This window comes from Tigriopus californicus, chromosome 7 (assembly GCF_007210705.1).
Source record: "Tigriopus californicus strain San Diego chromosome 7, Tcal_SD_v2.1, whole genome shotgun sequence".
NCBI lineage: Eukaryota > Metazoa > Arthropoda > Copepoda > Harpacticoida > Harpacticidae > Tigriopus > Tigriopus californicus.
Window position 1 is genome coordinate 6,836,444 of NC_081446.1, and position 25,502 is coordinate 6,861,945.

A 25,502-nucleotide genomic window follows, 5' to 3' on the forward strand; every position below is an offset into this window, starting at 1 on the left:
TACCAAAATGTGTTCAAAGCAAAGTCTCAAGTGGCTTGGTTGGAGTGACTTTTCCCTGAGAAGCCCTTTAATCCGAGGCAATGGCAGTGAACTGATTCACATTCAATAAAAGTCACATGTCAGATGCCTTTTTAGGTTGAAAGACTAAACTAACTACACCTCTTTGTTTCAATTCTTTGAAAGATCCTACTATGAATGATTTGTTATCCAATACCACATACTTTCCCATTTTGTGTTTTCGCGTAATTTGCGAGTGCTTGTATGAAAAATTATATACCCATCTTAAACTCTAACTGATTACATTTTTTTGAATCACTCAAGTAAATTGATGTTAGGTGTACTTACTATCCCTATAAATGTGACAGCAAACGTTGTGAACATTGATTTTTTTAGGTATCCCGCCAAAGTAATAAAACAAAAGACCGATAATTTGGTCGAAGTCTTAACAGTCAGTTATATAAAAAATTCAGTTTGGTTAACATTTGATGAAGTTGTTTTACAATAGCGTAATTTGAGCCAAAAACCGTTACTCGCCTGGAAGCTTGTGACACGCCTGAAATGATCTTAAAGAGTTCTGGGGTGCTCAGGAAAAAAGTCGTCATAGCCAATAGGTTGTTAGAAGATTAGGCATTCTGATAAATCAATTTTCGACATAGTTGTGTACTTTTCAATAATTTGTTTGGTAAAAAAGTTTCCAAATTGCAGAAATGGGTAGTTATGCTTTGTTGGAAAGTGAGCTTGCTAGGTCTATTGAAAACATGGGACACCCGGTACAATACTTAAAGTAGTTAGACCTGAGAACTTGCTTGCCATGCGTATGATTATTTCAAACACCTGTATGGTTGAGAGGTCGTTACCTATAGCGGTGCTAAATACTTTCTATTTGATTACGTAATTATGGCTTAGTATTGAATTGGCTTCTTTTATTTTCATGTACAACTTTGACGAGAGATCATTTAGTAAGGTTTCCAAGGTACTTTCGTTTGATCCACCCTTTCGGCCATGTTCCTTGTCGTTCCCGCTGAAGAGTTGCTCCCGGAGTCTGATGAGGACAATCGTAAAACCAATTCTCCATCATTTGCTCTTGTGATTCTTCGCAAATAGCTTTCCCAGTTTCTCGCCAATTTTCTCATTCCCGCGGAGTTTAATTGCAACGAGTCAGAAAAATATCTGCTCTCTCTACTTAGACCATCATCCGGCTCCATCTCTGTTAGGTTATCGTTTTCTGAACATTGAATGTTGAAAAAGCTCGAGCAATTGGCCTTGAGTGTTGCGTTGAAAATTTTTCTCAATCCCGAGTATATTTGCGTTTCTTCCAAGGTGATATGTTTAGTTTGGCTGCCTTTGCTAAGCGGACACGAAATGAGGAACTGGGTTGCCTTGTTTTGTTGGGCCACTTTGATAATTTGTCGACTCATCACTGTAGCCACACTTCCAGCCACATTGTGGACACTCTCCTCACTCTTTCCGATTGAAAGAGAAGCTTCAAGCAATTCTTGGTTACCTATATGTATTACAACAATATCGAGATTGGGACGGACGTTTTCTACCACGCGATTGATCGTGGTTGCGATTTGGACCCGGGAAAAGTTTGCACATTTTATGCGATCAAGGGCACGGAGAAGTTTACTTTGATCCATTTGCCATCCTCGAGACACAATGAAGCATTCCGCTGACAAAAGAGGATTATTAGGTGGAAGACTTGCATCTGTGATACGATTCGTCATTTTTTCGTTTTCTTTGACCTGATCTTGGGAGTTTGTATGGCGAGCACTGTCTGTCACTAATGCGAAGGTTTCTTGCTCCACTCTCAGACGCTCCGAATCGCCAATAATCTTGTCAGTGTCCCACTGTTTGCGTGAGGTCGTCTTTTTCGGAATCATGACTTCATTATTATTATTATTATTATTGGCACTCTCAGCGCTCTTCATACCTGGTTCTTGTTCCTCTGGGGGATTACATGCCAATGGAACCTGTATTTGGTGCGTTTTGTTTTTAATTTCTGATGTGCTCTCTTCCGAGTTAGAATTCGTGGAATTGGATGACAAGTCAATTTCATTCATGGCACTCTGTAAAGTTTGAGCGGTGGCACGCCTAACCAGGGCTCTCCGCCTTCGTTCATCTTCTCGCGTTGATTCATTTTCATAGTTCTTCATCCAAACAATACGCTCCTCGTCAAAGGCAGAAAGGGTCGGCAGACGTTCGACGCTTGCATGCTTTTGTCTTAGTCTTCGAGCTTTACTCTTCTCTTGTGAAAGAGAGCGAGATCGTTTTTTAGGCCTTCTAATGATTGCAGGCCTTCTTTTGTCGCCCCAAAAGGCATTCCGTCTTTTTTGTTTTTCTTGATCTCGGAGCTCGGACTCTTCCTTGAGAACGTACTCGAGAATTACATCATGGGGAGAAGGTTCAGGGGCAACTTCCCTTTCGTCCACTTGGTCATAGAGATTTACACTAATCCTTCCACTGCACTTACTGGTACTCCCTCCATTCATAACCGAACTATTTGCTCCATCAGGGGATTCGCGGGCCTGAAAAGTTGGAGGAATGACTTTGAAGGATTAAGTTTTTGGAGAGAAGACGAGCAAGTTCACAACTCCTATGAGTGCTTTATTGATTCAAAATCATAACCTGCTGAAATCAGTTATCTAAATACCTGGCATACCGGGACTCCAGAATCACAAAGCTCGGCGGGTTCCTCTTTAATGAACATCTGGACCAATTCTGGCCCACTGTGAATCAACTCTCTACTTGAGTGGTTATTACTCTTAGACAAAGTAGTAAAAGAATGGTTAGCACTCTCGTGGCTTAAAATGTCGGCTACAGAGGTTCGTTTTTGATAATTACGACCGGGAACATAATCACGGGGAGGTCTAGCACATGGAAATTGGGCTGGCTTAGGTATGGGGTCAGCCCTAGGATCATGAATTTCAATGGGCGTTTGTTGCTGTGGTGGTGGTTTTCTGACAACTTTAACTGGACGCACTCGTTCTTTTTTCACCTCCTGGATGTGTGCGATTGGTTTTGTAACGGGTTCTTCCTTTTTGGACGTGGCAGTGGTTGGAATGAAGGACTTTGGTGGGGATTTCAGTTTGGGCTCACTTTTGATTTCGGCCTTTGTTTTGTTGAGCTTTAGCGGAACAATGGGTTGAGCTTCACCGGAGACCTCGGGCTCTTGTCGAACGACTGCTTCCTTCAGCTCTTCTTCAATTTTGGGCGTCACAATAACAGCTTTTTGACCATCTTGGCTCACCTCAAGGTCATGAGCTGAGTTTATATTAACCTTCCAATCTTGCACTTCAAATGAAGCTCTCTGTGTTGGGATATTGGTTGATTTTTTTCCTTGAACATTCTCCATCTTTTTACGATCATCCTTCAGTTTTTTGGTATTAACTTCCGATGTCTTCAATCCATGAAATTTTTTCAACGGCTTCTCTCCTAATGTCTCTTGTACCAATGGAGCAATTGTCTCTATTGTTGCTTGATTGAGTGCAGGTGGTCCGTAAGATGGACGTTCCTTGATAATCGCTCGACCTGGTGGAGTAAAATCGATGTTAATATCAATCTCGGCTCGTGGTAAAATTGTGTTGGTGATGGTTGGTGCCGTGGAAAGGTGTTTTTTTGCGTGGTTATGCGTGGAATCAGTGCTGACAGCTTTTGCTTGGCATAACAGTTTATCCTCGAGTTCCTTATTCCTATAAACCAATTGATGCTCTCTGTCTCTGCACACTTGTAAATCTTGCCGCAAAATCACATTATCGGATCTTGCCACCTGAATCTCTGTGTGAATGGCATCGATATCTATCCCATGTGTCACTTGGTAGGATTTGATTCGTTCATGGGAACCTCTGCGGGCAAGCAGCTTCTTGCTTGGCTTTGGCCCGCCTTGCAATAAGCTCTGTTTAGTAATTGGGTCAGCAGATTCGTCAGGGTCCTTCTTCGTTGCCTTTTTTGTTTGAACCTTTTCTATAGGAGGGAGTTCCGAGTCTGAGGTTTGGCTCCCACGCCTAGATGCAGATCTTGAGCCAGACCCGTGAACGATTTCAACTGAGCTCTTGTGTAAAAGCTTTTCCATCGATTCTATCCGCTCGATGAGGTGCCGTTCTCTATTCCGAAAGAGGTTCAAATCCCGTCGAAGTTGATGGTTATCCTCACGTAGTTGATTGGCAGTGTCTGCTTGACCGAGCTCAACTGACAAATTCTCGATTTTGGAGACAATTTGATCCAAGCTCTTTTCGGAAGCATTTCTCATATCGCCTAATGGCCTTGACGAATGCGAAACAGTCCCAGTAATATTTTGGCTGGCTTGCAGTTCTGAGCTCACTTTTTGCATGCTATCACAAAGAGTGGTTAGAAGTGTTTCCATTTGAAGGAGTTTTTCGGTGAGATTATTCAAATTCTTGCCAGTGTGGTCCAAAGTATCCTGGATAGGATCTAACTCCTGGTTAAGAATACTTTGCAGGCGTTGTGTCAGATTAGCATACATCTCACTGAACTCGCCAAAACCAGGACTGTCTTTTTTCATTGCATCAAGGTTATTGTTGTTGTTACCCATACCCATAGAGTCAATTTCACTGGGAGTGTCGGCGGTTACTGAATCTGTAGAGAGGCGACCAGCCATGGTCGCAATTGCGGAGAGTTTGTCGGTTTCCACAGAGAGAGAGTCTGGGTCCTCCTCTGTGGAAGTCAAGAATCCCTTCTCCTCATCACCATCAACTGCCAACCAAATCTCATCCGAGCCCGGAGTCTCGCCCTCTTCTCCGAGCCGCGACAGATCGAGATAGTTGACCGCCTCTTGGGAATCCGTGGGAGAAAACACAGTTCCAATATGCTCCAAGAGGACTCTGGCTGTGAGGCAATCCTGAACGCAATCCGAATTGATCTTCTTGACCTTGCCTAATTCTTGGCTATCCTCGTGAGCGAAATGAATGTCTTGGTCGTTCGGCGTCTGTGTGCTGACTTGGGACAAGGTCGCTGCTTCTGTCTGAGTGGTCCCATTTTCAAAACTTGGAAACGTGGGTGGCCCTCGACTCTCATTGCTGAGCTGTGACAAGACAACTGACTCCTTCTCCAAGGAACCCTCTTCTTCTTTTTCATGCGGCCTTGAAGACAATAAAGATCCCTCAGGTTCACCTGGCTCACCTAGTGGATATGTGAGCTCTGTTTGCACTGCTACTTCAAGGGAGGAGGAAGTTTCCTTTACTGCCCCCGGGATCCCTGCGATCCCTGCATGTCCTTGATGGTCCAAAGAGTTTGCGTGAGGAGAAGTTGCCTTGGTTTCTCCCCCTCCGCCTTTTGCAACGATGAATTGGTGACCACTTTGACTGGCACCCAACAAATCTTCACACTCCCTTTTTGCTAGGCTTCCCTCTTTTGTTCCAGATGATGGTAGCCCCGCAACTGCAAAACTTTCACTCGGTAGCCAAACTCTTATCGTTCCTGTTCGTGGGCCGTGCTCTTCGGGTGAGTGCTCCGTTCCACTTGTTCCCGAAATGTCCTTGGGCTCAGAGGAGTAAAGTTCCTCTGACTGGCCTTCCTTACTTGCTCGATGTCCTGATGTCCAGGACTTCAAGCTAGTTGGACTTGGGGGTAAATCGGATGTGGCTGAATTAATTGAGTGTACTGGCGTAGGAATCTCAAAACAAGTATTAGCTTCTGGAGATTGTTGAATCAATTCAATGGGAATCTTGCTATGGCTTTGAAGGCTTTTAACATCTGTTTCAATTCTTGACAACTTTAAAATCGAGCCGTCCTTGTCGTCTCGGGGTAAAATCTGAACATTCTTTCTAGATACCAATAAATCTACTCGAGCGAGCAAAGTCTGATCGTGATTATCTGTAGCCAACAACAACCTTCGAGTGCTCCCTTTGTTCTTTGATACTTTGTGATTGTCAAGAGTAAATTCCAGCTCTAAGCAGTGAAGGTGATCATCATTCTGATCCGATGGGATTTCGTTCTCCTCGTGACCAGTTTGATTGATAGGCCCAGTTGTTCCATGCCAATCTATAGCGCAAAACATGAAATTGTAAGATCACAAAGATATATTATGGACATGGGACATGGCAATAAGAGATCAGTATTTGGGACAAGTTGAGTGGCTCTTGGTTGAGGCTACTTCGAATTGAATCACTCGTAGTTCCTTAAAATGATCTAAAACCTTGATTTGAAATAACCTCATTCTTCTGTGAAAATAAAACCAACCGTCGGTCGTCCTTTCCTCTGAGAAGCAACCACGGTGGTAGGTGGCATGATAAAGGGTTATCAAAGTTTGAAATATCTTCATCGTCAAATCGCTAGTTTTCGACGAGCCGTGAAGTGCAAATTTGCGCTCAGGAAGTGTTTGTACTAATCAAGCAATGTTATTAAAGAAGTTTCGTAGGTATTGCAAATGGGATAGAAGAGTGACCGTTTAAGCATGTGTTCAGTCATATACTTCATACAGTAGTTCATGGTTCAGTGCTAATTAATGTTGTTCAGATTTAGAATACATGAGACTAAGTCAATCATTTAAGTATCCGAATGTCTCGAAATAAAAACTAAATCTGGCTCCATGATATGCTGATACCGTACAGAGTGCATGTAAGATAGTATGCTTGTGAGACACCCCACTCCGTCATCTTTGAGTTCCAGACGATTCTGCTCTCACTCAATCAATCTAAGCTCGACGTATTTAACCTCCATTTAACTTGTTAACAATTTAACAAAAAATATGCGTAAGCTGTTATGTGGGACTACTTTTGTTCTGTGTCGGGCTCCTCGATTGTTTAATTTGCTTCCCTCCAAACCTAAAATTTCGTGAGCAGCTTCGAAATCAGACTATATTACAACCAAAGGCAACTCGACCTTGCAATACAAGCCTCTTAAGCCATTGAAATGTGTGGAAAACTTGGCAAACATTTGAAAAAAAATAAAAAGTAGGTTATAAAGCACATTCAACTGCAAGTGAGCTCGAGAGAGGAAAACAAATATGAGAGTAGCCTTGACCATCTTTACCAAAGATAAGTACTAAAACAAATACCGAGTGCACCATATTGTCGTTTAAACTAAACTTGTTTTTGGCCCCAATAACAGGGTCAATAGGAGGTCTGGCTACATTTCTGTTTTTAGACATAGCTATCATGTAATCATTACCAACCATTTTCTAGCATATTTCCGGTCTAAATTTGAAAATAGACAACACAGCCTCTTAAACGTGTAAAAACTGCGAAAGAGGGTTGTATTCAAACTTGACAAAAATGAGACCGTCATCAAAATTGCTAATGGTTTTGGCATCCACCGCCCCTCGGGTTAAAGTATCAACAAGCTCCAGACCGCCACCAGAATATTCTCCACGTCCACTCCTACCTTAAACAAAGGTTGGGCTCCAGAGGATTCTGTTCGAAATTGCTGTGGCCCTCAAACAGCCCCAACCTGGATTACAACATCTGGGGGCTTGTGGATACCAAGGCCTGTGCTACCATCAACAGCAATGTCGGCAAGCTGAAGGCTTCACTTGGTAAGGTCTGGGCCGCTATGGACAATGGGTACTTAAGAGGATTTTTGCCAACTTTGTTCCCAGGCTCAAGCCCTGGGTGGCCGTGAAAGACGGAGTATTTGTGAAACATAATGCTTTTATGTATGCTTTCCAACTTTAATTTTACGTCTTAGGCTCTCCAACTCATTAGAAATTAGTTCTATTTCTATTTCATTACGTCCATTGAAATCAATATGTAGATGATAATATGGCGCACCCGGTAAAAGAAACAAAATTGAGCAAGGTTAACTTTTCATAATGACGAAATGATTTCTTCATTAAAGTAGATAATGAGCATGTTCATTCCCTTCATACAAAAAAAAAACAAAAAACAATAGGCATGATCTAAGAACTAGGGCCCTGTATTTAGAACAGGCCACTACTAGGAAAACATACCGAGTGTCCCGAATAGATTGTCCTGATGTGAGTTTTCTGTATTATACTTGGCATAACTTTTGAACTTCACAATAGTGATGGGTTTCAAAACGGAAAATCAGCTATTGACTTGAAGAACCTCTATCAGGGCAAGGATGTCTGAAAAACTCTTCCGGCATCCTTGGTCAGGAATACCAATTCAAACAAAAAAGGGTACATAAATGGAAAGCCAAGATCAGGAATGAATTTCAAATCAGCCCTGGTTCCGAGATCTAAAAAGGCAGGATCATGTTTTGTCACTCAATTAAGCTGTTTGGATTTTGCTTGCGTACCCTCTTTTGCTCGTGATGTGAGCTCTAACCGAGGTCCTCGAAGCAAAAAAAGCAAACATTCCGGTTTAAAGCTCATCAATATTTCTCAGTTGATTTTTTTTTGGTTTGGTTTTTCACGGGCTTTTCTAACCGCTACAAGGAATGCAATCCCCAATATTCAGCCGTAACGTAGTGGGCAAAAAAAAAAAAAAAAAAAAAAAAAAAAATAAAAAAAAACCGGCAGACGTTTAGCAAGAAGGCCAAATATAGGATCCCTCAGGCTAGGTCCAAATTGAGGATCATCTCTTTTGACACCTGGTGGGGATCTACCAAGCTAGTTGGTCAATACTTGGCGCGGCTAAACTCCATTAGTCTCAGGGCACCCATTCTGAGCTTGAGGAGGGGCACTGTTCTCGCTGTCTCATTTTCCGTGGTCATCAACTTGGTTTGGTCCCATTGAGATCTTGTCCAGATTTTATGCGTGTTTGAACCCATTTTTTGGGCTGGCGCTGTATTAACTCTTTTAAGTAGCAGCTGTCTGATTGAGCTGGCACAAATTTTGGGAGGTCACTGGAGTACTTTCAAATACAGAAGAGGTACTAAAAATTCAAGAAACAACGCAATATTATACAAAAAACTTTGCCAAGGTTCAAAAAGTAATTTTTAGCAAGAGAAAATTCTAATGTAGGAAAAATAGGTTCAAAAACAGTTTTTTCGGCTATAAAGAAGTCGAAAATCATAGCTCTTTATTGATAAATGGAAGCACAATGTTGCAAGGCTAATTGATACAGTCCAGTTTTTGGGAAGTTTTTCACTCTACTTTTACACTTTTTGAGGTCGAAAAACGTGTACAGGTGTTAAAATAAGATTAGATATGGACAAGCCGCTTTGTTTTAATTATCAACATCATACATTTTCATTATTTACTGTTTTCACGTTCGACTCTTTAATTCTCGGAGACTGAACAAAATCAAAACAATTCTCATGCTGGAGTCTCTTATCAGAGTTCCCAATTTTACGCAACTTTAATTTTCCAAGTGTTTGGGAGGTGTCCAAGCTCGTTCAAGAATTGTGAAGAATTGTAAATGAAGACTTTTATCTATCAACTAATAAAAGAGTGCCAAAATCTAACTTGAAAGATTGCACGGATCTAGAATGCCTACGTATTCCCTGTAAATATTGAAATGACTATTGACTAAAAAAAGATATTTGTGTTGTCCTTTATACCGTCTTCAACGGTGGACTTGAGGTTACTTAAAGTGTCATGTAGGGTTCGACTTTCAGAAATCGTACAAGAATTTCGGAAAAATGGCCTGTCTGAAGTCTTTTCTGAAACCAATCTGAAATGGTCAGGACATTACTACTTTCCTAAAAGTTGTTACATTTGCGGACTGAGTCTACGCTCTCGGTGTGGACAAACAAAGGAAGAAACGAGAGAATACGCTCTAAGATGCCAGACTTCATCAAGAGATTATCAAATGAAAAATTGATTGCCCAGGTACTGTGGCACAAAAAATAAGCCACCAACTCTTCTGAGAGACGTTTCAAATCCGTATGCTGTATGATTGATAACTCACCAACACTTTGGCATTCATTATTTCTTACGAAATAGTACTAAGAAAATCAGTTTTACAAGTTCTGGGTGACTAACTTTCGAAACATCAATGTTGCTAAACTTTCCTTTACCTTTTTAACACAATTTAATGGAGAAAGTTGATGAAAGTCACTGGTATGCTACAATTATACTTCAAATATATACGTAGCTCTGTGTTTACTTATTTGGGTGTCAAAAGTGTTTGTAATTTTACCCTTGTAGGATTTGAAAAGTATCTCAGAAGGGTTGTTGTTGGTGTATTTATGGCGTTGGAATAGATCAGCAATAAGTTGTTCAACGAAAAATACCTAGTTAAAGTCAGACATCTTTGACCATATTTTTGTGTTTCTGCCTTTGTTTGTCAGCAACGAGAGGAGGGAGAGGAGAATGAAAAGCACTATTGGGACATTGAAGCAAGAAAATAAGATGACGTCACCATCAAATTTTGAGCGGTCACTCATACATTTGAGGCTTAATAGTTCTTGGTCAAGTAATCATTTTTTTAAAATTTTCAAATCATTTATTCATTAAAAGAATGGTTTATGTCGCATTGCAATTTAATAAATTCATACTTTAAATCATTAACATGCTTAAAAAATACTTTTCAGTCAAAAAGAGTTGTTTTATTACTTATTTTTCATACCTTATAGTTTTTTTTTTTTTTACAAAAAACTGTCCGAAACTTTAGAAAACTTTTTTTTCCAATATCACACGTTGTATCTTCGTTTTTTAGAACATCCACTGTTTTGAAAAGCACCCAACTTTCCCCAGGAGATGACCAGTTTTGATAGCTAAGGAAACCTCCCTTTTTTAAATCAACCAAAGCCAATGTCATTCTTTGAAAGTTCTAAGTGGGTTGCTTTTTGTAGGACTTTGCTTGATAGAATATGCTCATTCAATATTTCCAGTGTGTTGTAGGATCATATGTAGGGCCAGCCAAAATTTGCAGATAAATATGGTCCTTATTGACAACAAATTTGCATAAAAAATCAATCGAATTGCACAAAAAACATAGGCACCAAGACGTTCTGGGGTGTGTTAGGGCTGTTTTTGCCTTTCCTATCAAATGACACGTAGATGAAATGGAAAATTATATCATAATACCTTCCAGCACTGGGATTGGAACCTACTATCCCTAGGGCATGTCAAGTGAAGGAAATTCAAGAGAGAATGTGGTCCGGCACCCTGATTTTGGGCATTTTGTGGGGGAGAACTAAGACAAACATCACAGTCAACTCGCACTATCCCCCAGTGAATTTTCAATTATCGAGTGATTTTGAGTGAGCTGTGTTACGAAACCCATAAAAATGAACATTTTGTCATTAATCGGTGAACGCACTGTCAAATTGGCTCAATACCACAATGCTATTTGCTGGCAAGTTAAAGCTGTTGTATCAACAACACCAGTAAATGCTATAGAAGTCTAGCCTTGGATTCCCATTCAAATGCTGATCTACTGGAATGAGAGCTCACTTTTACCAATATGAACACATATATGAACTACTTTGATTACATACTTTTTGTATGCTGAACCAAAGAATAAGAGTTGGTAGATTTGACTGGCCCTTGAATTAAAGGTTGATACAGGCTCTTGTTCTGGAGCTTGTCCAAACTAGTGCCCTGTATTAAGATATTCAAAATTTAACCGCTATGGTACGCTGAACTAACTCACTGTGGTACTCTTCTAAATACAGGGCCTAGTAACACATAAATACAGTAGTCCAAACAGCGTAATATTCTTGTCTTGCGTGAGAGGCACAAACGAAACAATGCATACACCACCCCTCTTGCTCTTCTCCCTAAAAGAAATATTCTTTCCGGTTGATATTGCGCTCTAACTATCGTTGAACTGAGAGGGCTTATTCATCATCAAATCCAAAGTACGGTTTTGTGGTCTTGTATTACAGATTTTTATCTAATAACCATAATAAATTTAGGCTAAGACACAATACCTGTCTAAAGTAGTATGGTTCTGATTTAATTTCCAGTGTCTAGTTCATAGAAAGAACAATCACTCCACACCAAGAGATACTAGCGAATAATTGAATAACAAATGGGTGGATGCCTATCTTTCTCGTTTTAAAGGACGGGGAAAGGGCTATTTAGTTTATTATGATGTGTTTTTTTTATTTGTGGATACTAGTGCCGGAGAAGTGAACCGTGCCGGCCATCACATCATCACATCTTTCTGATTGATAATGTAGTTGTATAGTATAAAATTGGTTCCTTGTCTGTGGGCGTGGCTAGCAACAGAAAGATCTTTAGATATAGGTGGGGAAGGAGAATCAAAACCGGGACCTCTCTCTTGATACAAATCTGCGCCTGCAGGTCTCCTCCCTTGAAGTGGTAGCTTGTGACGGCGGGATTTGAACCCATCACTTTTAGGGAGAAGATTCGCCGCTTTTTTGTTGCTCATATATCAATTGCTTTGAACATTTACTTTACCTCTGTCAGACAGATAGTCAAGTCTTAATAATCAAGCCGTTGGACATGGATTGTGCACTTTGACTATCAAACACTTCTTCGAACACAATTAATGTACCATATAAGAATGTGTGATCATGATGCTACAAAGCCCAAACAATCTCACCAAACGCACTTTCGCTTACTGTATCTATTTGTGGTTACACTGCATTGGCTCTCTTGGGGGTGCTCAAAGCGGCGTGAGGTTCAAATTCTACGTGCAAGCCATTAGCAAGGTAGGTAGGGTAGGGTTCTGCGGCGACCATGCCATGGGGCCATGGGGAGGAGTCAAGACTGGTAACAAAATCATATTGTGTCATCGTTTCAGAAGCCCAAAGGGGTTCAGCGGCAGGACGACACTAAAAGACTCTCCTCCTTAACGAGCAGGATCTGTCGCCAGTCTAGGTCAATGGATGGGCAGCTGCGCTAGTTGTCGGTGCCGCCTTTGGTCTTCAAGGCAGTGTTGGCCGTTTTGTTGGCTTTTCTTACCGGAAATGTTGAATTTCCCAACTTCCCATAGGCTGTTCCAGTTGCAGTTGTTGGGTGAGTTCAGGTTTGTGAGCTATCCTTGCTTACCTTGACTAACTTTTCCCAAGCCAATCGTCCCGGGCTTGAGGAGTGGTTGTCTTTTTGTTTGGTCATGCAACTCTTGGCTTGGTTGGGCAACTTTTCCGGAGAGTTGGTTGAAGCCTTTGACCACGTCGGGAGCAGCCATGGAGTCCTCGGGATCAGACAAGGCGGCGTCAGCCAATTTCTGCAAGGCAGATTCCACTGAAAGAGTGTCCTCGGCATCTGTGGTTCCGGCGTCCGTGGTATAGATTTCGTCCATGCCGCTATCTGGAACAGGGGTTGAGCTTACCCAGCTGGACAAAGACAATATTTCAAACTACAACGAAGACTTGAGAAGGGAGAAAAGAGAGAGAGAAAGGCTCAGCTAATGCATTTACTGTACATACCCTATTGTTCTAATAATTAGTGCGTTTATTTTAAATATGTTTAACCACCGAGGCGTCCCATTCGCCTGACAAAAAAATTGCAACGTCATAACTGTCCATCCGGAATGAGAGTCAGGGATCAAAAATAACTTTTAGTGTGACTTAGTCAAGAGCCCGCTCATGTGGTGATCGAAATACTGAAAAACAAGCTCTCTTAGATACTTAATGCGAAGGGACATATAAGGTCTCCTTGAATGTTGCTGACCACCTTCTTTGGTTTGGTTTTTCTCGAACAGTTTTTAACTGAATCAAAGGTGAGCCCTAATGCTATTAGAATGAAAGATTGTTATTCAGTTATTCTTTAGCGCTGAAATCTCCACGATTCATTTGGACTGCTAACGCATTTGAGTCAGCCTTTGAACCTTACTTTGGTCTGGAATAACATTTCAGAATTTGTTCAAGCCTGATTTAGAAGTCTTAGCAGATCAGCATCACACGAATATTAGAGGGAAGCAAATTTGAACAATAAAGGAACCCGAGAAGAAAGCTCAGAAGGACTTCGTTGTTCTGGCCAGTAGGGATTCTCGAGAGCTCAAAGGTACTCGCAGTACAGTCACTTAATCGTCACCGTAAAAAAAAATGAAACGATAACTTGACCGAGGAGGGCACTATACCTCGGTGCCATTGTCCTCCCATCTAACATTCAAACTTGAGTGCAAATTCAAACCGAGAGTTACAAACTGTTTCAGTTTCCAATCTCAGTGACTGGCTACACAACGGGATGCTTGCAGGCAAGCAAGCGCAAAAAGTTCAACGCTGTTCTCTCTTTTTCCCCTTAAAAAGTCCCTTGTGGACTCGCCCATGTCGATCTCACTTATCCACTCCTTAATGCGGAAGGCTAGTAACGGTATTGAATAGGTAGTGCGTCTGCTTTCCAGTTTTCTACCCTTGATTCAATCCCAGGCTAATCATGTCCTTCTTTGTCAGGCTGAGTGACGGCTATCACCTAAATGCGCAACAAGTAACGATCTACAGTAGTGTAGGTAGAGGTATTAACTAGATGTCCTAACGATGGCAAAATCCCACCAAAGCCCTCGCTCAGGAGACACGCACGAGACAATCTCAGGGGACCTATTCCGCCAGAAAGAGTTCAACTGACCCGCTCATAGAGTTACCTACGAGTATCCATGTAAAAATCATCCTGTGGTGGATAATTGAAAATGCAGTCCCAAACATATTTGACAACCTGTTTGGTTTGATCATGTTGAAGATTCGTACCAGAGTCGGTGTTGGTCAAGTGAAAAGTGCCCTCCCGATTGTAAGATGTAAAACAGTCATTCCGATTTGGAGCAGAGTGGATATTGGCTGGAATCATTTTTGTCCGTAACGCGGGGTTTCTTTGGGCCAGAAGCGTTTCCATAAATTCTGCGCAAAATCGGTAGATTTCAGTTTCCCTTTGTAAATCTTCTTTGGAACAAAGCACCTGAAAAATTATTTCCAAATTAAAATTCTTCAATTGCGACCAAATAGAGAAAGAAAAGTAATGAAATCCGGACATTTTTGTCATCTGTCAGCAGAATAGATGGCTAGTAAAGAGATGTAAAAAGACGTGGGATTAGAAATAAAATGATATCAAAATAATCATGCCTCATTTTTAGTTGATGCTTACTCTAAATAACTTGCAAGTCAGTTAGATATCTTGAAAGAAGGTGGTTCATCCCCAATTGCAAATTAGGCGTACCTCTTGTGTAATATCATTCAAAAGAGCTCGTAGACCCGGGGGAATTTTGATTGAATACGTTCTAGGATCATAACGCCTCGACGACGTAAAGCTTTGACAAGAACTGCGATCTGGCTCATTTCGTTCATTATTAGCTGGAGGTGCACCACAAGCGCCTCTAACCGCAGTTGTCATGATTATCTCCCAAAGCTTGTGGCATCAGGGACCGTCTCTGAGTACCAAACCACTGTTCCACAATTGAATGAGAGCATCGAGCGAAGCTGCTTGGTCGGTTTGCTCCTGAAATAAGGAAAGGGACAAATATCTGATTACGACATCACGTGATCGAAGGTACAGATGCTAGCAATTTGGATAACTTATTCAATGCTCAATGTCGATGTATCAAATGACTGCTGTTTCTCCTCCTTTGATAATATAATTACCCTAGCAACCAGCAATCCGAAATAAGTGGTATCTACATTCTCTCGACGAAGATTTGCTTTTTCACAACGATTACAATGGTTAATGTCTTTAGTAAGCTTGAGTAAATGTATTCTTGTCGATCGTCCTGCCTTCGATGATTGGGGAATTTCCGGGTCACCCTGTTCACCTTCAGCCCAGTGTCATGATTGATGTCCATTTGCCCTTCAGCTTGAACTATTGAACCGTAGGTAGGTGCTAAGGTGAAAAGGTTATCGTGTGTTCAAAAACCCATTGGATCCCTGATGGTTTCTGGATTACAAGACTTAGCTTGAATGCAGCGTGATCAAGTTGAGCAAATAAGAATGAATGTTGCTCAAATGTCACATTCTGCTCGGAATAAACTGCTTTGACTTGAGAGTTCACCTAGTACTGTGCATTAGAATTTGAAGTGATGCCACACACCATGTAGCAAATTCTCTATTCCTTTCGTCATATTGATTGTGCAAAGAACTTGCTTATGAATTGCTCATGATCTTGACAAAACAAATAAAATGTGAAAAAATCAAGTAAAATGCAAAAGTTGAAAGGGAAAGGAAACGGTAATGGATGGTGTTTGATCACTTCTGATTGAAAAACTTAGATTCCTTCCCGTTTTTTGAATTCGCCAATCTGATTATTCAAAAAACTTGCTTATGAATTACTCTTGATCTCGCTCGAGCAATTTGAACAAACTTCTTGAACAAACAAGATGGGAAAAAATCAAGTAAAATGCAATAGCTGTTGAGGGAAGATTGTAATATGTAATAAATGATATTTTGACAAATGCCGGACAACAGGAAACTAGTGCCCCTTACGGCCTGTCTAAGATATGACGAGATGACTTATTGATGGTATGAATACACTACATGCACTTACGTTTGCGACGCTTCACTCCATGGAGCGCTCAATTTCGTTAGATCAGACAACCTCATAAACTCATGATAGCGCTGGGAAAGTGTCAAAGACATCCATCAACTTTCAGTCGAATCCCAAAAATGGTCAAATAGACATGACCAAGATGACTAGATTCATGTATGAATGATCGGCGATAAGACGTGAACCGGTCAAGAGCAGCACGTTGCTCTGGACACAAGGCGCCCTTTGGGTCCCTCACTTGTCACAAAAGAGCAGGAGTCCGAATGCAATTCCATTCGCAACGTAAAATGACAACTAAAGGCCGAAAGCTGTAACTTGGAACGAAGGCCACATCCACCCGACCACACTTGATAAAGAGAGCTAGTTTTGTTATTCTACAGAGTCCAAGGGTGGACCGGTTTCCAACACATAACGGAGGAGGTCTAACTGATCCTCCCTCATCTTGTGTTCCCACGAGAGAAGGCCGAACGTCCCACGAAGAAGAAGAAGAAGAAGAAGCGGTAGGAGTAGGTGTAGTAGTGTTAAGTAAGTACCGTGCACATTTGGTGGCAATCGTCAGCGACTTCGTTTGGAGGTATACCCCAAATACCGGAGACGACGAGTTCTTCAAGTTGCAGTTGAAGCACTGAACTCCGAAAGCCGTTGTGAGTGCCACTGACGGTTATATGGATGATGACTGTGGACAAGGGGGAAACAAAAATCGACGAAAGGCACTGGAGGAACAGACCTCCGAACCCTCACTAGTCACTAACCCTAAGAAAAGGGAATAAATATAAAGGGGGAAGCAAGAAAGAGAGGAAGCAGCTAAGAAACCGCACTAGTCAACGAAGAACATGGAAAAAGGCCAAGGATAATGTTTGATCAATTCCAATTGAAAAGCCTCGATCCCTTGCTACTGTCATGTCTTCCAAAATGAGGTTGGAAGGGAGGAGGAGTAGTAGTAGTAACAGTAGTAAAAGTAGTAAGAGTTGTTTTTGTTGTTGCTGTTGTTGTTGTGGTAGTGTTGGAAATAGTAGTAGCAGCTATCCTAGTTCCCCTACGAGGTTTTTTTAGACAATTGATGGCAAGGCCCCAGAATTGGTCTATGTATCAAGCAATCCTTTGGAAACAATGGAGGTAACATATCCTGAAGAAAAGATTACTTGAAAAAGGATGACGGTTTTGAAACAAGGCAAAGCGCTGCTTTTAATGTGACAACAAATTTTGTCTTCAACAATGTACAAAGTAAGTACAAACCTCGTGAATTGATACAACTGTCACTATGCTAGAAAACGCTGAGAAGGCAACCTTTGCAGAGCAGCTTTTTAAGGAAATCATGTGTTCAAAGCGAAACATGCTTTGATTGTAAGGTGATTCCTAACCACATTATAAGCTGCTAGTGAAAATGAAAATTGCATTTTTGTCTTGAAATGACGAATGTAAACTTTTGTAAACGTAATCATACGCAAGGGTTCCTCGTAGAAGTAGGAGAAATGATGGAATCACTTTGAAGAGAAGGAAAAGAAAAAGCAAAGGGACGCATAATGCCAAGGACAAGTGGTGTAAAATGTTTGTACTTTTCAGTAGGTCAGCACTCTATGTTCCAATGATCCCTTGGGCACGGTTAGCAGATGCCTGTCCCTTCAGAATGTTAGGGTAAATGAAAGTTATCAAGGCTTGGTTTTCACCCTTCAAATTGTTCGAATCCATGAGTTCAGCTTTGGAATCGTACGGATCACTCGTAGGCAACCAGGCTCTCTGACTTATAAATTTGATTAATCATCCAACATTCAATTCTTGGAGTAAAAGGCAGCTTGCATTTCGCCCCCTGGTTTCATTAGGACGGTATTCGTTGCCCTTCAGGTCCTTTTACAGAGAAACTGAGGCGTTATCTGCACACACCCTTCTGGTATTTAAATCAGGCAGGCAGCCCTGTAAGAAGACTATGGAAGCAATTCTTGAAATCAAGTATGATACGATTGGTTGGCTTTGTAATTGTTATTCCAATATACCAATGGAATATACTTGAAAAGTAATTAAAAGTAATTCATATCATCTCTTTCCATTTGATTTAGAAAAAGTGAGACGTTCAAAAGGTATAAATAATCACCATGCCATAGGCTAACCTGTGCAATGATTAAAGGTGTATGATATTCGCACATTCTCTGTCTGTCTCTAACTGGTTACCAAACAACAAACACCGGATTGTTTTTTACTAAGTTGGATCAACGAATCAGACATTAATGCCAAGATGGCATATTCCGATCAATTTTTATGCACAGGGTACGAGTGGACCAAATGGTGCATTTGTTGTCAATATTTGAGGTGTTAGGTGTGTTAGGTGTTATAATCACAACGCCCAGCAACCCCTTAAGCCGATAGCTTGTTTTCAAGGGTTTTTAGGAGAAATATTGACGGTACTAAAAATAAAATTGCCAGTGATAAACGAGACGGTAAAAATAAGACAATTTGTAAAAGTCTGGAGGTTCTAAAATAATTAAGTTCTTGGAGCCGAATGGGTGAATTGAAAATGGCTGACCTTCCCGACCAGCGCATGTCGTATTTTCCAAAGGTGTCAGGCGGAGTCAAGACATATTGGATTGGCAGGAGTAACAGTTTTTGATTTTGCAAATACTGGGATATGAGGCAGTAATTGATTCCGACAAACGAGAGGCCCACTGTTTTACAGAGTCTTGACTAGATATTGTTAATTTCGTATGTATATTGTAGTCATTCCATGTTTTTGCAAATTTGAAAAGTGGCAGGTTTTGAATCCATTTCAATTTAGTAAGAGGCAAGGTAAAGTAGATATCACCTCCCCTGCGGGTTTTAAAATTATAGCTACGTGATTAGAATTCATTTTACTGATTTTGAGATACATGTATTTTAGTTGGCTAATTTTGGCAAGATCTTCGAGTTTCAAAATTGAAAGACTTTTAAATATTCCACTCGTGTGTGCTTTTCGCTTTGCCCCTGCTATCCAGCGCATAGCGCTCTTTTGGATTATGTTTAGGCTAACTACTGCAGATGAATGTGAGAAAAATTCCAGGCCGTATTCCATCTTACTTTTTTGATAAGAGCATCGTACATTGATTTGCGCAGTATCATCAGCAAGGACTTCTTCACCAGAAAGAAGGTGAATAGTGTCTTCCTTACCGATTTTCCTGCTTGCATTATATGGTGCTTCCAATTTAATTTATCGTCTACAAATAAGCTTAAAAATTTTATAGACTTTTCTGGGCGATTCCACCCAACTTGCTCTATCTGGAAGTTGCTTACCATAATGTCGAGATCATAAAATATATTGCTTGGGGAAAATAAAATCACTTTCGTTTTGTTTAAATTTAAAGCTAGTCGATTAGTTTGAAACCACTCGGTTAGGTCTTCAAGCCACTGACTAGTTTCGCGTTTTAAGGAAGGGAGGTCATTGCTATAATGTTGGAGTGTCGTATCGTCGGCAAACATTGTTATGTCAAAGTGAGTTGCCCATGGGAGGTCGTTTACATAAATTAGAAATAGTAATGGGCCCAGGATGCTGCCTTGGGGCACTCCACAGGTCATCTTGAAAGGTTCAGATACTTTTTCATCTATTATTACTTTTTGTGTTCGATCATCGATATAATTACTGACCCATTTTATAACATTAGCGCTATATCCATATTTTGTCATTTATGCGAGTAATATTTTGTTGTGTATCAGAAAGCATTGAAAGAAATGTTGAATGTCATTGACCACTATAAAAAACGAGCTCATGTCAACCAAAACACGGAATCAAAAAGTACCGTAAGAGATTCAATTTATGAAATGAATCAGTTTAATTGTTTTGAATTGGAATCCCTGACCATAAAATAATAAAACTAAAACTTTAAAGAAAAAAAACCCGAGAATATATTGAGTTTCAATTTAGATGTTTTTCTCGACTCTTGTAGATCTACAGAGTGCGTCAGCAAAATTCGAACACTTAGTAGAATTTTTAGGACCGATAAAGACCTATGAGTTCTCTTTGTTGGAAAGAGGGCAAATTCGCTCAACTATCACATTTGCTGATCTTTATGATAAAATCGAAAATGGAGTTTGAAATGGAGATGGTTATAGCGCGATTGATTAACGCGCTACCGAACGTGCTCGGGTTTATGGGTTTGATCGCAAGTCTCCCCCTCTCTCTCCCTTTGTGTGTCTAGTGGATATCCGCCTCCAACGGCGTCCTTGCATCTTTGTATCCCGGAATGGGCCCAAATTGACCACGACAACAAATTAGTATGTCCATGTATTGTATTGAAAATGTAAAATATCCAATGAGATGCTCGTCTCACAATAAAGACTTTGAACTTAAAAAAAACAAGAATCAAATTTCTGATTTGCTCCATGCTGGAGTCTCAATTTCAACTCAAAAACCCATTCCGCCAATTTGAGGATCCTATTCCGTCAAATTCCACCACATGTGGACTACTGTCATATTCTGCAAATAAAAAGCTATTATTAGTCAAATATAAGAATGGGGAAAAATGCAATTTTGCATATTCAATGCAGTAGCTAAACTGTGGATTTTTGCATATTTCCTAATTTTGCATTTTTTTGCATATTTTGAATGTTGTTGGGGACACCGTACAATATATCAACTAAGAAGATGCCAGCACCTATTCTTGGAAGGTTATTGGCAGACTTTTCAATGCAGAACAATAACTTAAAAACCAAAGTACAGGTCATAAGACAAACAAAATTTGTTTTTCAGGTTTTAAACACTGAGTTGCAAAAATTGACGATTCAAAAGTAACATAATGGTTTGCAAATGGCGTTGCCAGCTAAAAAAAAGTGTTTGTTTTTTATGCATGTGAATAAGTAAAAGTGTGGCGCATGAATAATATTTTCATCTTTGCATAAACTGTGCTTTAAGTATTTCATATCCATTGAATTGACGGAACTGATTACCGCAATGAGCTGAGCTGTGCTGCTTGAGAAAGGACATGGAGGCTGCAAGGCCTGGAGCAGAAAGCTCTACAAAACCTTGCTAGAAGATGTTCAAGCACTACCTCCTAATCAGATGCATGCCGGCTGAGGGGTGCTTGAATAACTCTTTCTTCCCAATCAAGTACCCAATCAGTAGGCAACGCAATGCTCAAATATCTTCTAGCAAGGTTTTAAAAAGCTCTCCACTCTGTTACCGATGGACTCTATGGATGAGAGGAGCAAGATACAATCAGGTCAGTTGAATTTGCAACTTGAAATGCAGGCTTGTGGGTAAGTATTTGATATCTTTGAAATGAAATGTAAGCCAAGGTATTTGTTTTGATTCAAAACCTTGGCATTACTAATTCAGGCCTTAGTAGTGCTAAAAAGCAAGGAGGTAAAAACTAGTCCTATTTGCCTGGGATTATTCTAACTCCCTATGACAATCATTTTACTGCTTGCAGTAAGAAAATAATGGAAGAACTGAAACCCCTCAAAACCATTTGTTATTATGGGTTATCTTTAGATATTACTATTTATGTTTAAAAACAGCTGTCACCGAAATTTGATAAGGAATATTGACAATAAAACTGGAAAAATCTGATAAATGAAATCCAAACTTTGCCATTTTGGTGCATATTTAAAGAATTTTCGCTTTTTTTAAGTGGATATTTTGGGCAAAAATGGTGCACATTTCCGCTGTCTCTAGACTCATACAACATATCAAATTTTCTTTTGCTATAAGCCTAACTCAGGAACCAAATATACATTCTACAAAAGGAAAGATATTCCTCTCCAAATGAGATTCAGGGCATTTGTCTGTGAAAACCAAATTGTAAGGCTCATAAAGTCATCATTTGTTTTTAACAGGGTATCATTATTGATTTGCCAACCTTTGTCCCAATTCTCTTCATTAATTCTACCTACAAGATGACGCACAACTTGGTTTTAAGTGCCATTTTGATGACAATTTTGACGGCTATTCCAGGTTAGCCCTATGTCCTGGGCTGCTTTAGTCTGACAAACTGAAATTTGCTCCATGAAAAAATCAAGTATTGGGTTAGTTGTAACATTCAAGTATCAAACAATGAAACTTAAAATACTACAAACAAGATTTTTGCTTTTACACTTGTTTTTTTGTATTAATCGCAAAAGTCAGGTTCCCACAAAAACTTTTAGTCGTGGGCCAAGTCCGGCAAAAGTTTGACTTTTGCAAAGCCTTCTATTTCTGACTTTTTGGTCTGACTTGTTGAGCCCTGTGAAAAAGAAAAGTCTGTTTTCTGACAAAAAAAATCATTTTTGATAAGTCCGGACTCAAGTCAGTTCTAGAAGACTCAAGTCTGGCAAATTTGTCCAATGTTGTTTAAAAGTTTGATTACGATACCAATAAAAAAACAGGTCATACACTAAACTCTTTTCAAGATTCCATTCTACCCCTTTTGACCAACTTTTTCCTTTTATGTTACTGAAAAAACTGTCTGCAAGAGTCTTTTCTCTTCCACCATATACTGTCACTTTTTGGCTTACCACCAGTTGAAATTTTCTACTGCAACAGGCTTTTTCATTTCATTCCACCACTTTTGAGTTACTTGGAGGTGAATTCCGCCACTTGACAACCCTGGAGTAAGGGAGGACTTGGGCCTGAAAAGCATTGTCAAGACTGTCAGGCACTTGCAGACCACAGCCACAAAGGAGAAGAGGCGCAAAAATGTCCTCAATATCTTGAAGAGCAATGGTTTCATTGTGAAGATCTTCTCCTGACCCAGAAGCTCTCTTCAGGCGTGGAGCAAATTGGAAATTTGATGCTTCTTTTCAAATTCAGACTCCATGTTTGATTTAATCCCAAAGATCACAAATGTTTAGCAATTCATCCTCTTTCCTACAAAAGAAACCGACGGCTCTAGCTACCAAGAAAGCTGGAAATTAAGATTCTACTGAGTGTTCAGATTAGAGGGTGCTGGAACATCCTGTTTGTCCAACTTTCAACACTCCACGATTTGCAATGAATGAAAAATATGTGGAGGAAATAACGATGAAGTTAGTTTTACTACCCAAATAAAAGTTTGGTAAAAAATGCTTTGTAAATACCGTTATTTACGACCACCCTGCAGAACTACTCAGTTGGCATGAATCTATTTAGTTAAGATCATAGAGAACACCCAATCCTTCATGAATTAGTGAATTAGATGGCTGGGCCTCAGTTGACTAGATGATAAATGGAGTCCAATTATGAAATATGGGCCCAAATTCAAAATGATTCATGCACTCTACTTTGTGTAATGATTGGCCAGGTTGCAACGCCATCTATTGATAAATTGGGACGACCCCCACCACATCACTTTTCTCAAATGGATCTCTTTTCAAAAAGGATTCAAAAATCTAAAAAAAAAACAAAATATGAAGACATTTGAGATGGCAATTGAAAATGGCTGTTTGTCTAGGAATCACGTATATTGGGCTTGTCAAGTGAATATGTTCCTGAACATCTGACGTTATTCCGTGGAGTACAATCAAAGACAACATGCCCACTCAAATTGCACCATGCATGCATTGAATTTTGACATGTATTCCATTTTACATGCTTGTCTCAGCAAATAGCATTGTGGTATTGAGCCAATTTGATAGCCTGTTCACCAATTAACACCAAACATGTTCATTTTGTTGGGTTTTGAAACACAGCTCACTTAAAATCACTCGATTATTGAAAATTCAATGGGCAGATGGTGCGAGTTGACTGTGAGGTTTGTCTTAGTTCTCCCTCCCAAAAATGCCCAAAATCAGGGTGCCGGACCACATTTACCTTGAATTTTGTTCACTTGTTTTGATAGTTCAAGGACGACTTCACCATTGGACCGATGGGCTGCTGTACGGCCAAGGCGGNATTGGACCGATGGTGGGGGGGAATGAGTAATTCCAATTCCAATCAATCAAATCCATTTCTCTTTACATGAGTTGACTCAATTATAGCCTTAGAAAGCAATGGTCAGTTTTGATCTCAATTGAACCTCTGTGTAAAAAGTTATGAGCATTTAAAACTTGGACCAGGGAGGGTGCAAATTGAATGAGCCAGCACCACCTTGGAAAGATCTTACCAAGGTGGTGCTAAGCAAGTCATTTTTTGCCCATGTGGTACTGAGTTTCAGGACTACATTGCTTTTGAAGCAGACGTTCAATTGAAGTCAAAATTGCCCAATGCTTTCTGAGCTAATTATACCGTCTCTGTCCAGTGATGACGTTGTCCTTGGATAGTTCAACAAAGATTCTGAAAAATATGCAAGCTTAAAGGGTCTTAAGTAATGTTACACAACATTTTGAGCTATTTTGATTAGATGATTTATTAGATTGTATCCTAAACTGTATTGAAGTATGCTAAGTGTGTAAGGACGGTAACCCATTGGTCAAAAGTGTGATTGACGTCCTAAAGGGCATGTCAAGTGAGGGAAATTCAAGGAAAAATTTGGCGTAAATTTGGTGAACGCACTATCATGTTGGCTCAATACCAAAATGCTCTTTGCTAAGACGAGCATGTAAAATGAAATAAATGTCAAAATTCAATGCATGTACAGTGGGGTTGGCTGAGCATGTTGTCTTTAATTTTACTCCATGGAATAACGTCAGTTGTTCACAAACCCGTTAACTTGAGAAGCCTTGTTAACATCAAAAATGTTCATCTTGTTGGGTTTTGTAAAACAGCCTACTCAAAATCTCTGGATTATTGAAAATTCAATGGGCAGATGGTGCAAGTTGACTGTGATGTTTGTCTTAGTTCTCCCTCCCCAAAGTGCTCAAAATCGGGGTGCAAGACCACATTTTTCCTTGAATTTCCCTCACTTGACATGCCCTATTGGTATCAGATAAAGCTTGCCCCCAGGTACAACCGTGCCCATGTATCAATTTAGCCCAACTCCACACATCAAACCTTAAAGAATTAGCCTGCCCAGTACTTCTAACCAGGGACTATGACTGACCCTAATTTGTCTCAAAGCATTGGCAGTCTTGATTCTATGTATTTTCATTTTTCTTGTGACTGACCAAGATCTCATTTGGTTGGAATCTGACTGAAGGAGTTAAGCTTGTGGAATTCAGGGGAACCTGATCAGTATATTTCGAAAAAAGGGGCCCATATGCCTGGAATAGGTTTTTTTTTTTAAGTTGGGAAAAATGCGAATAGAGTTGTGAAAATACATGAAAGCTAAAAAAAAATGACCCAAACAGTTTTTTCGTTCCGAACGGCCATAAAGATTAAAAAATAAATGTTATCTACTTCTGAACCTGGTTTCAAGGGCTACTAATCAGTGAGCACGAAATGTCGGGAAAATATCTTCTTTTG

General features: G+C 40.2%; 1 protein-coding gene across 1 annotated transcript; it reads right to left on the minus strand.

Annotated features, from left to right (window-relative positions):
- Nucleotides 1-906: 906 nt before the first annotated feature.
- LOC131884217 (uncharacterized) lies at nucleotides 907-16,632 on the minus strand. The gene is made up of 6 exons (XM_059231918.1): nucleotides 16,247-16,632; nucleotides 14,930-15,208; nucleotides 14,467-14,671; nucleotides 12,830-13,090; nucleotides 2,654-6,000; nucleotides 907-2,528 (listed from the first exon to the last, which is right to left on the minus strand). Exons 2-6 carry the CDS (start codon nucleotides 15,101-15,103, stop codon nucleotides 957-959), a joined length of 5,559 nt encoding a protein of 1,852 aa, XP_059087901.1. The 5' UTR covers nucleotides 15,104-15,208; nucleotides 16,247-16,632; the 3' UTR covers nucleotides 907-956.
- Between the last annotated feature and the right edge of the window lie 8,870 nt (nucleotides 16,633-25,502).

Bases quoted from the DNA above. Each gene is read 5' to 3' on its own strand.
- LOC131884217 (XM_059231918.1), bottom strand. From the start codon at position 15,103: ATGACAACTGCGGTTAGAGGCGCTTGTGGTGCACCTCCAGCTAATAAT. The intron at 14,672-14,929 runs GTACGCCTAATT...ATAATTTTTCAG, and splicing joins TGAATGATATTACACAAGAG to GTGCTTTGTTCCAAAGAAGA. The intron at 13,091-14,466 runs GTACGAATCTTC...CCCCTGTTCCAG, and splicing joins CTTGACCAACACCGACTCTG to ATAGCGGCATGGACGAAATC.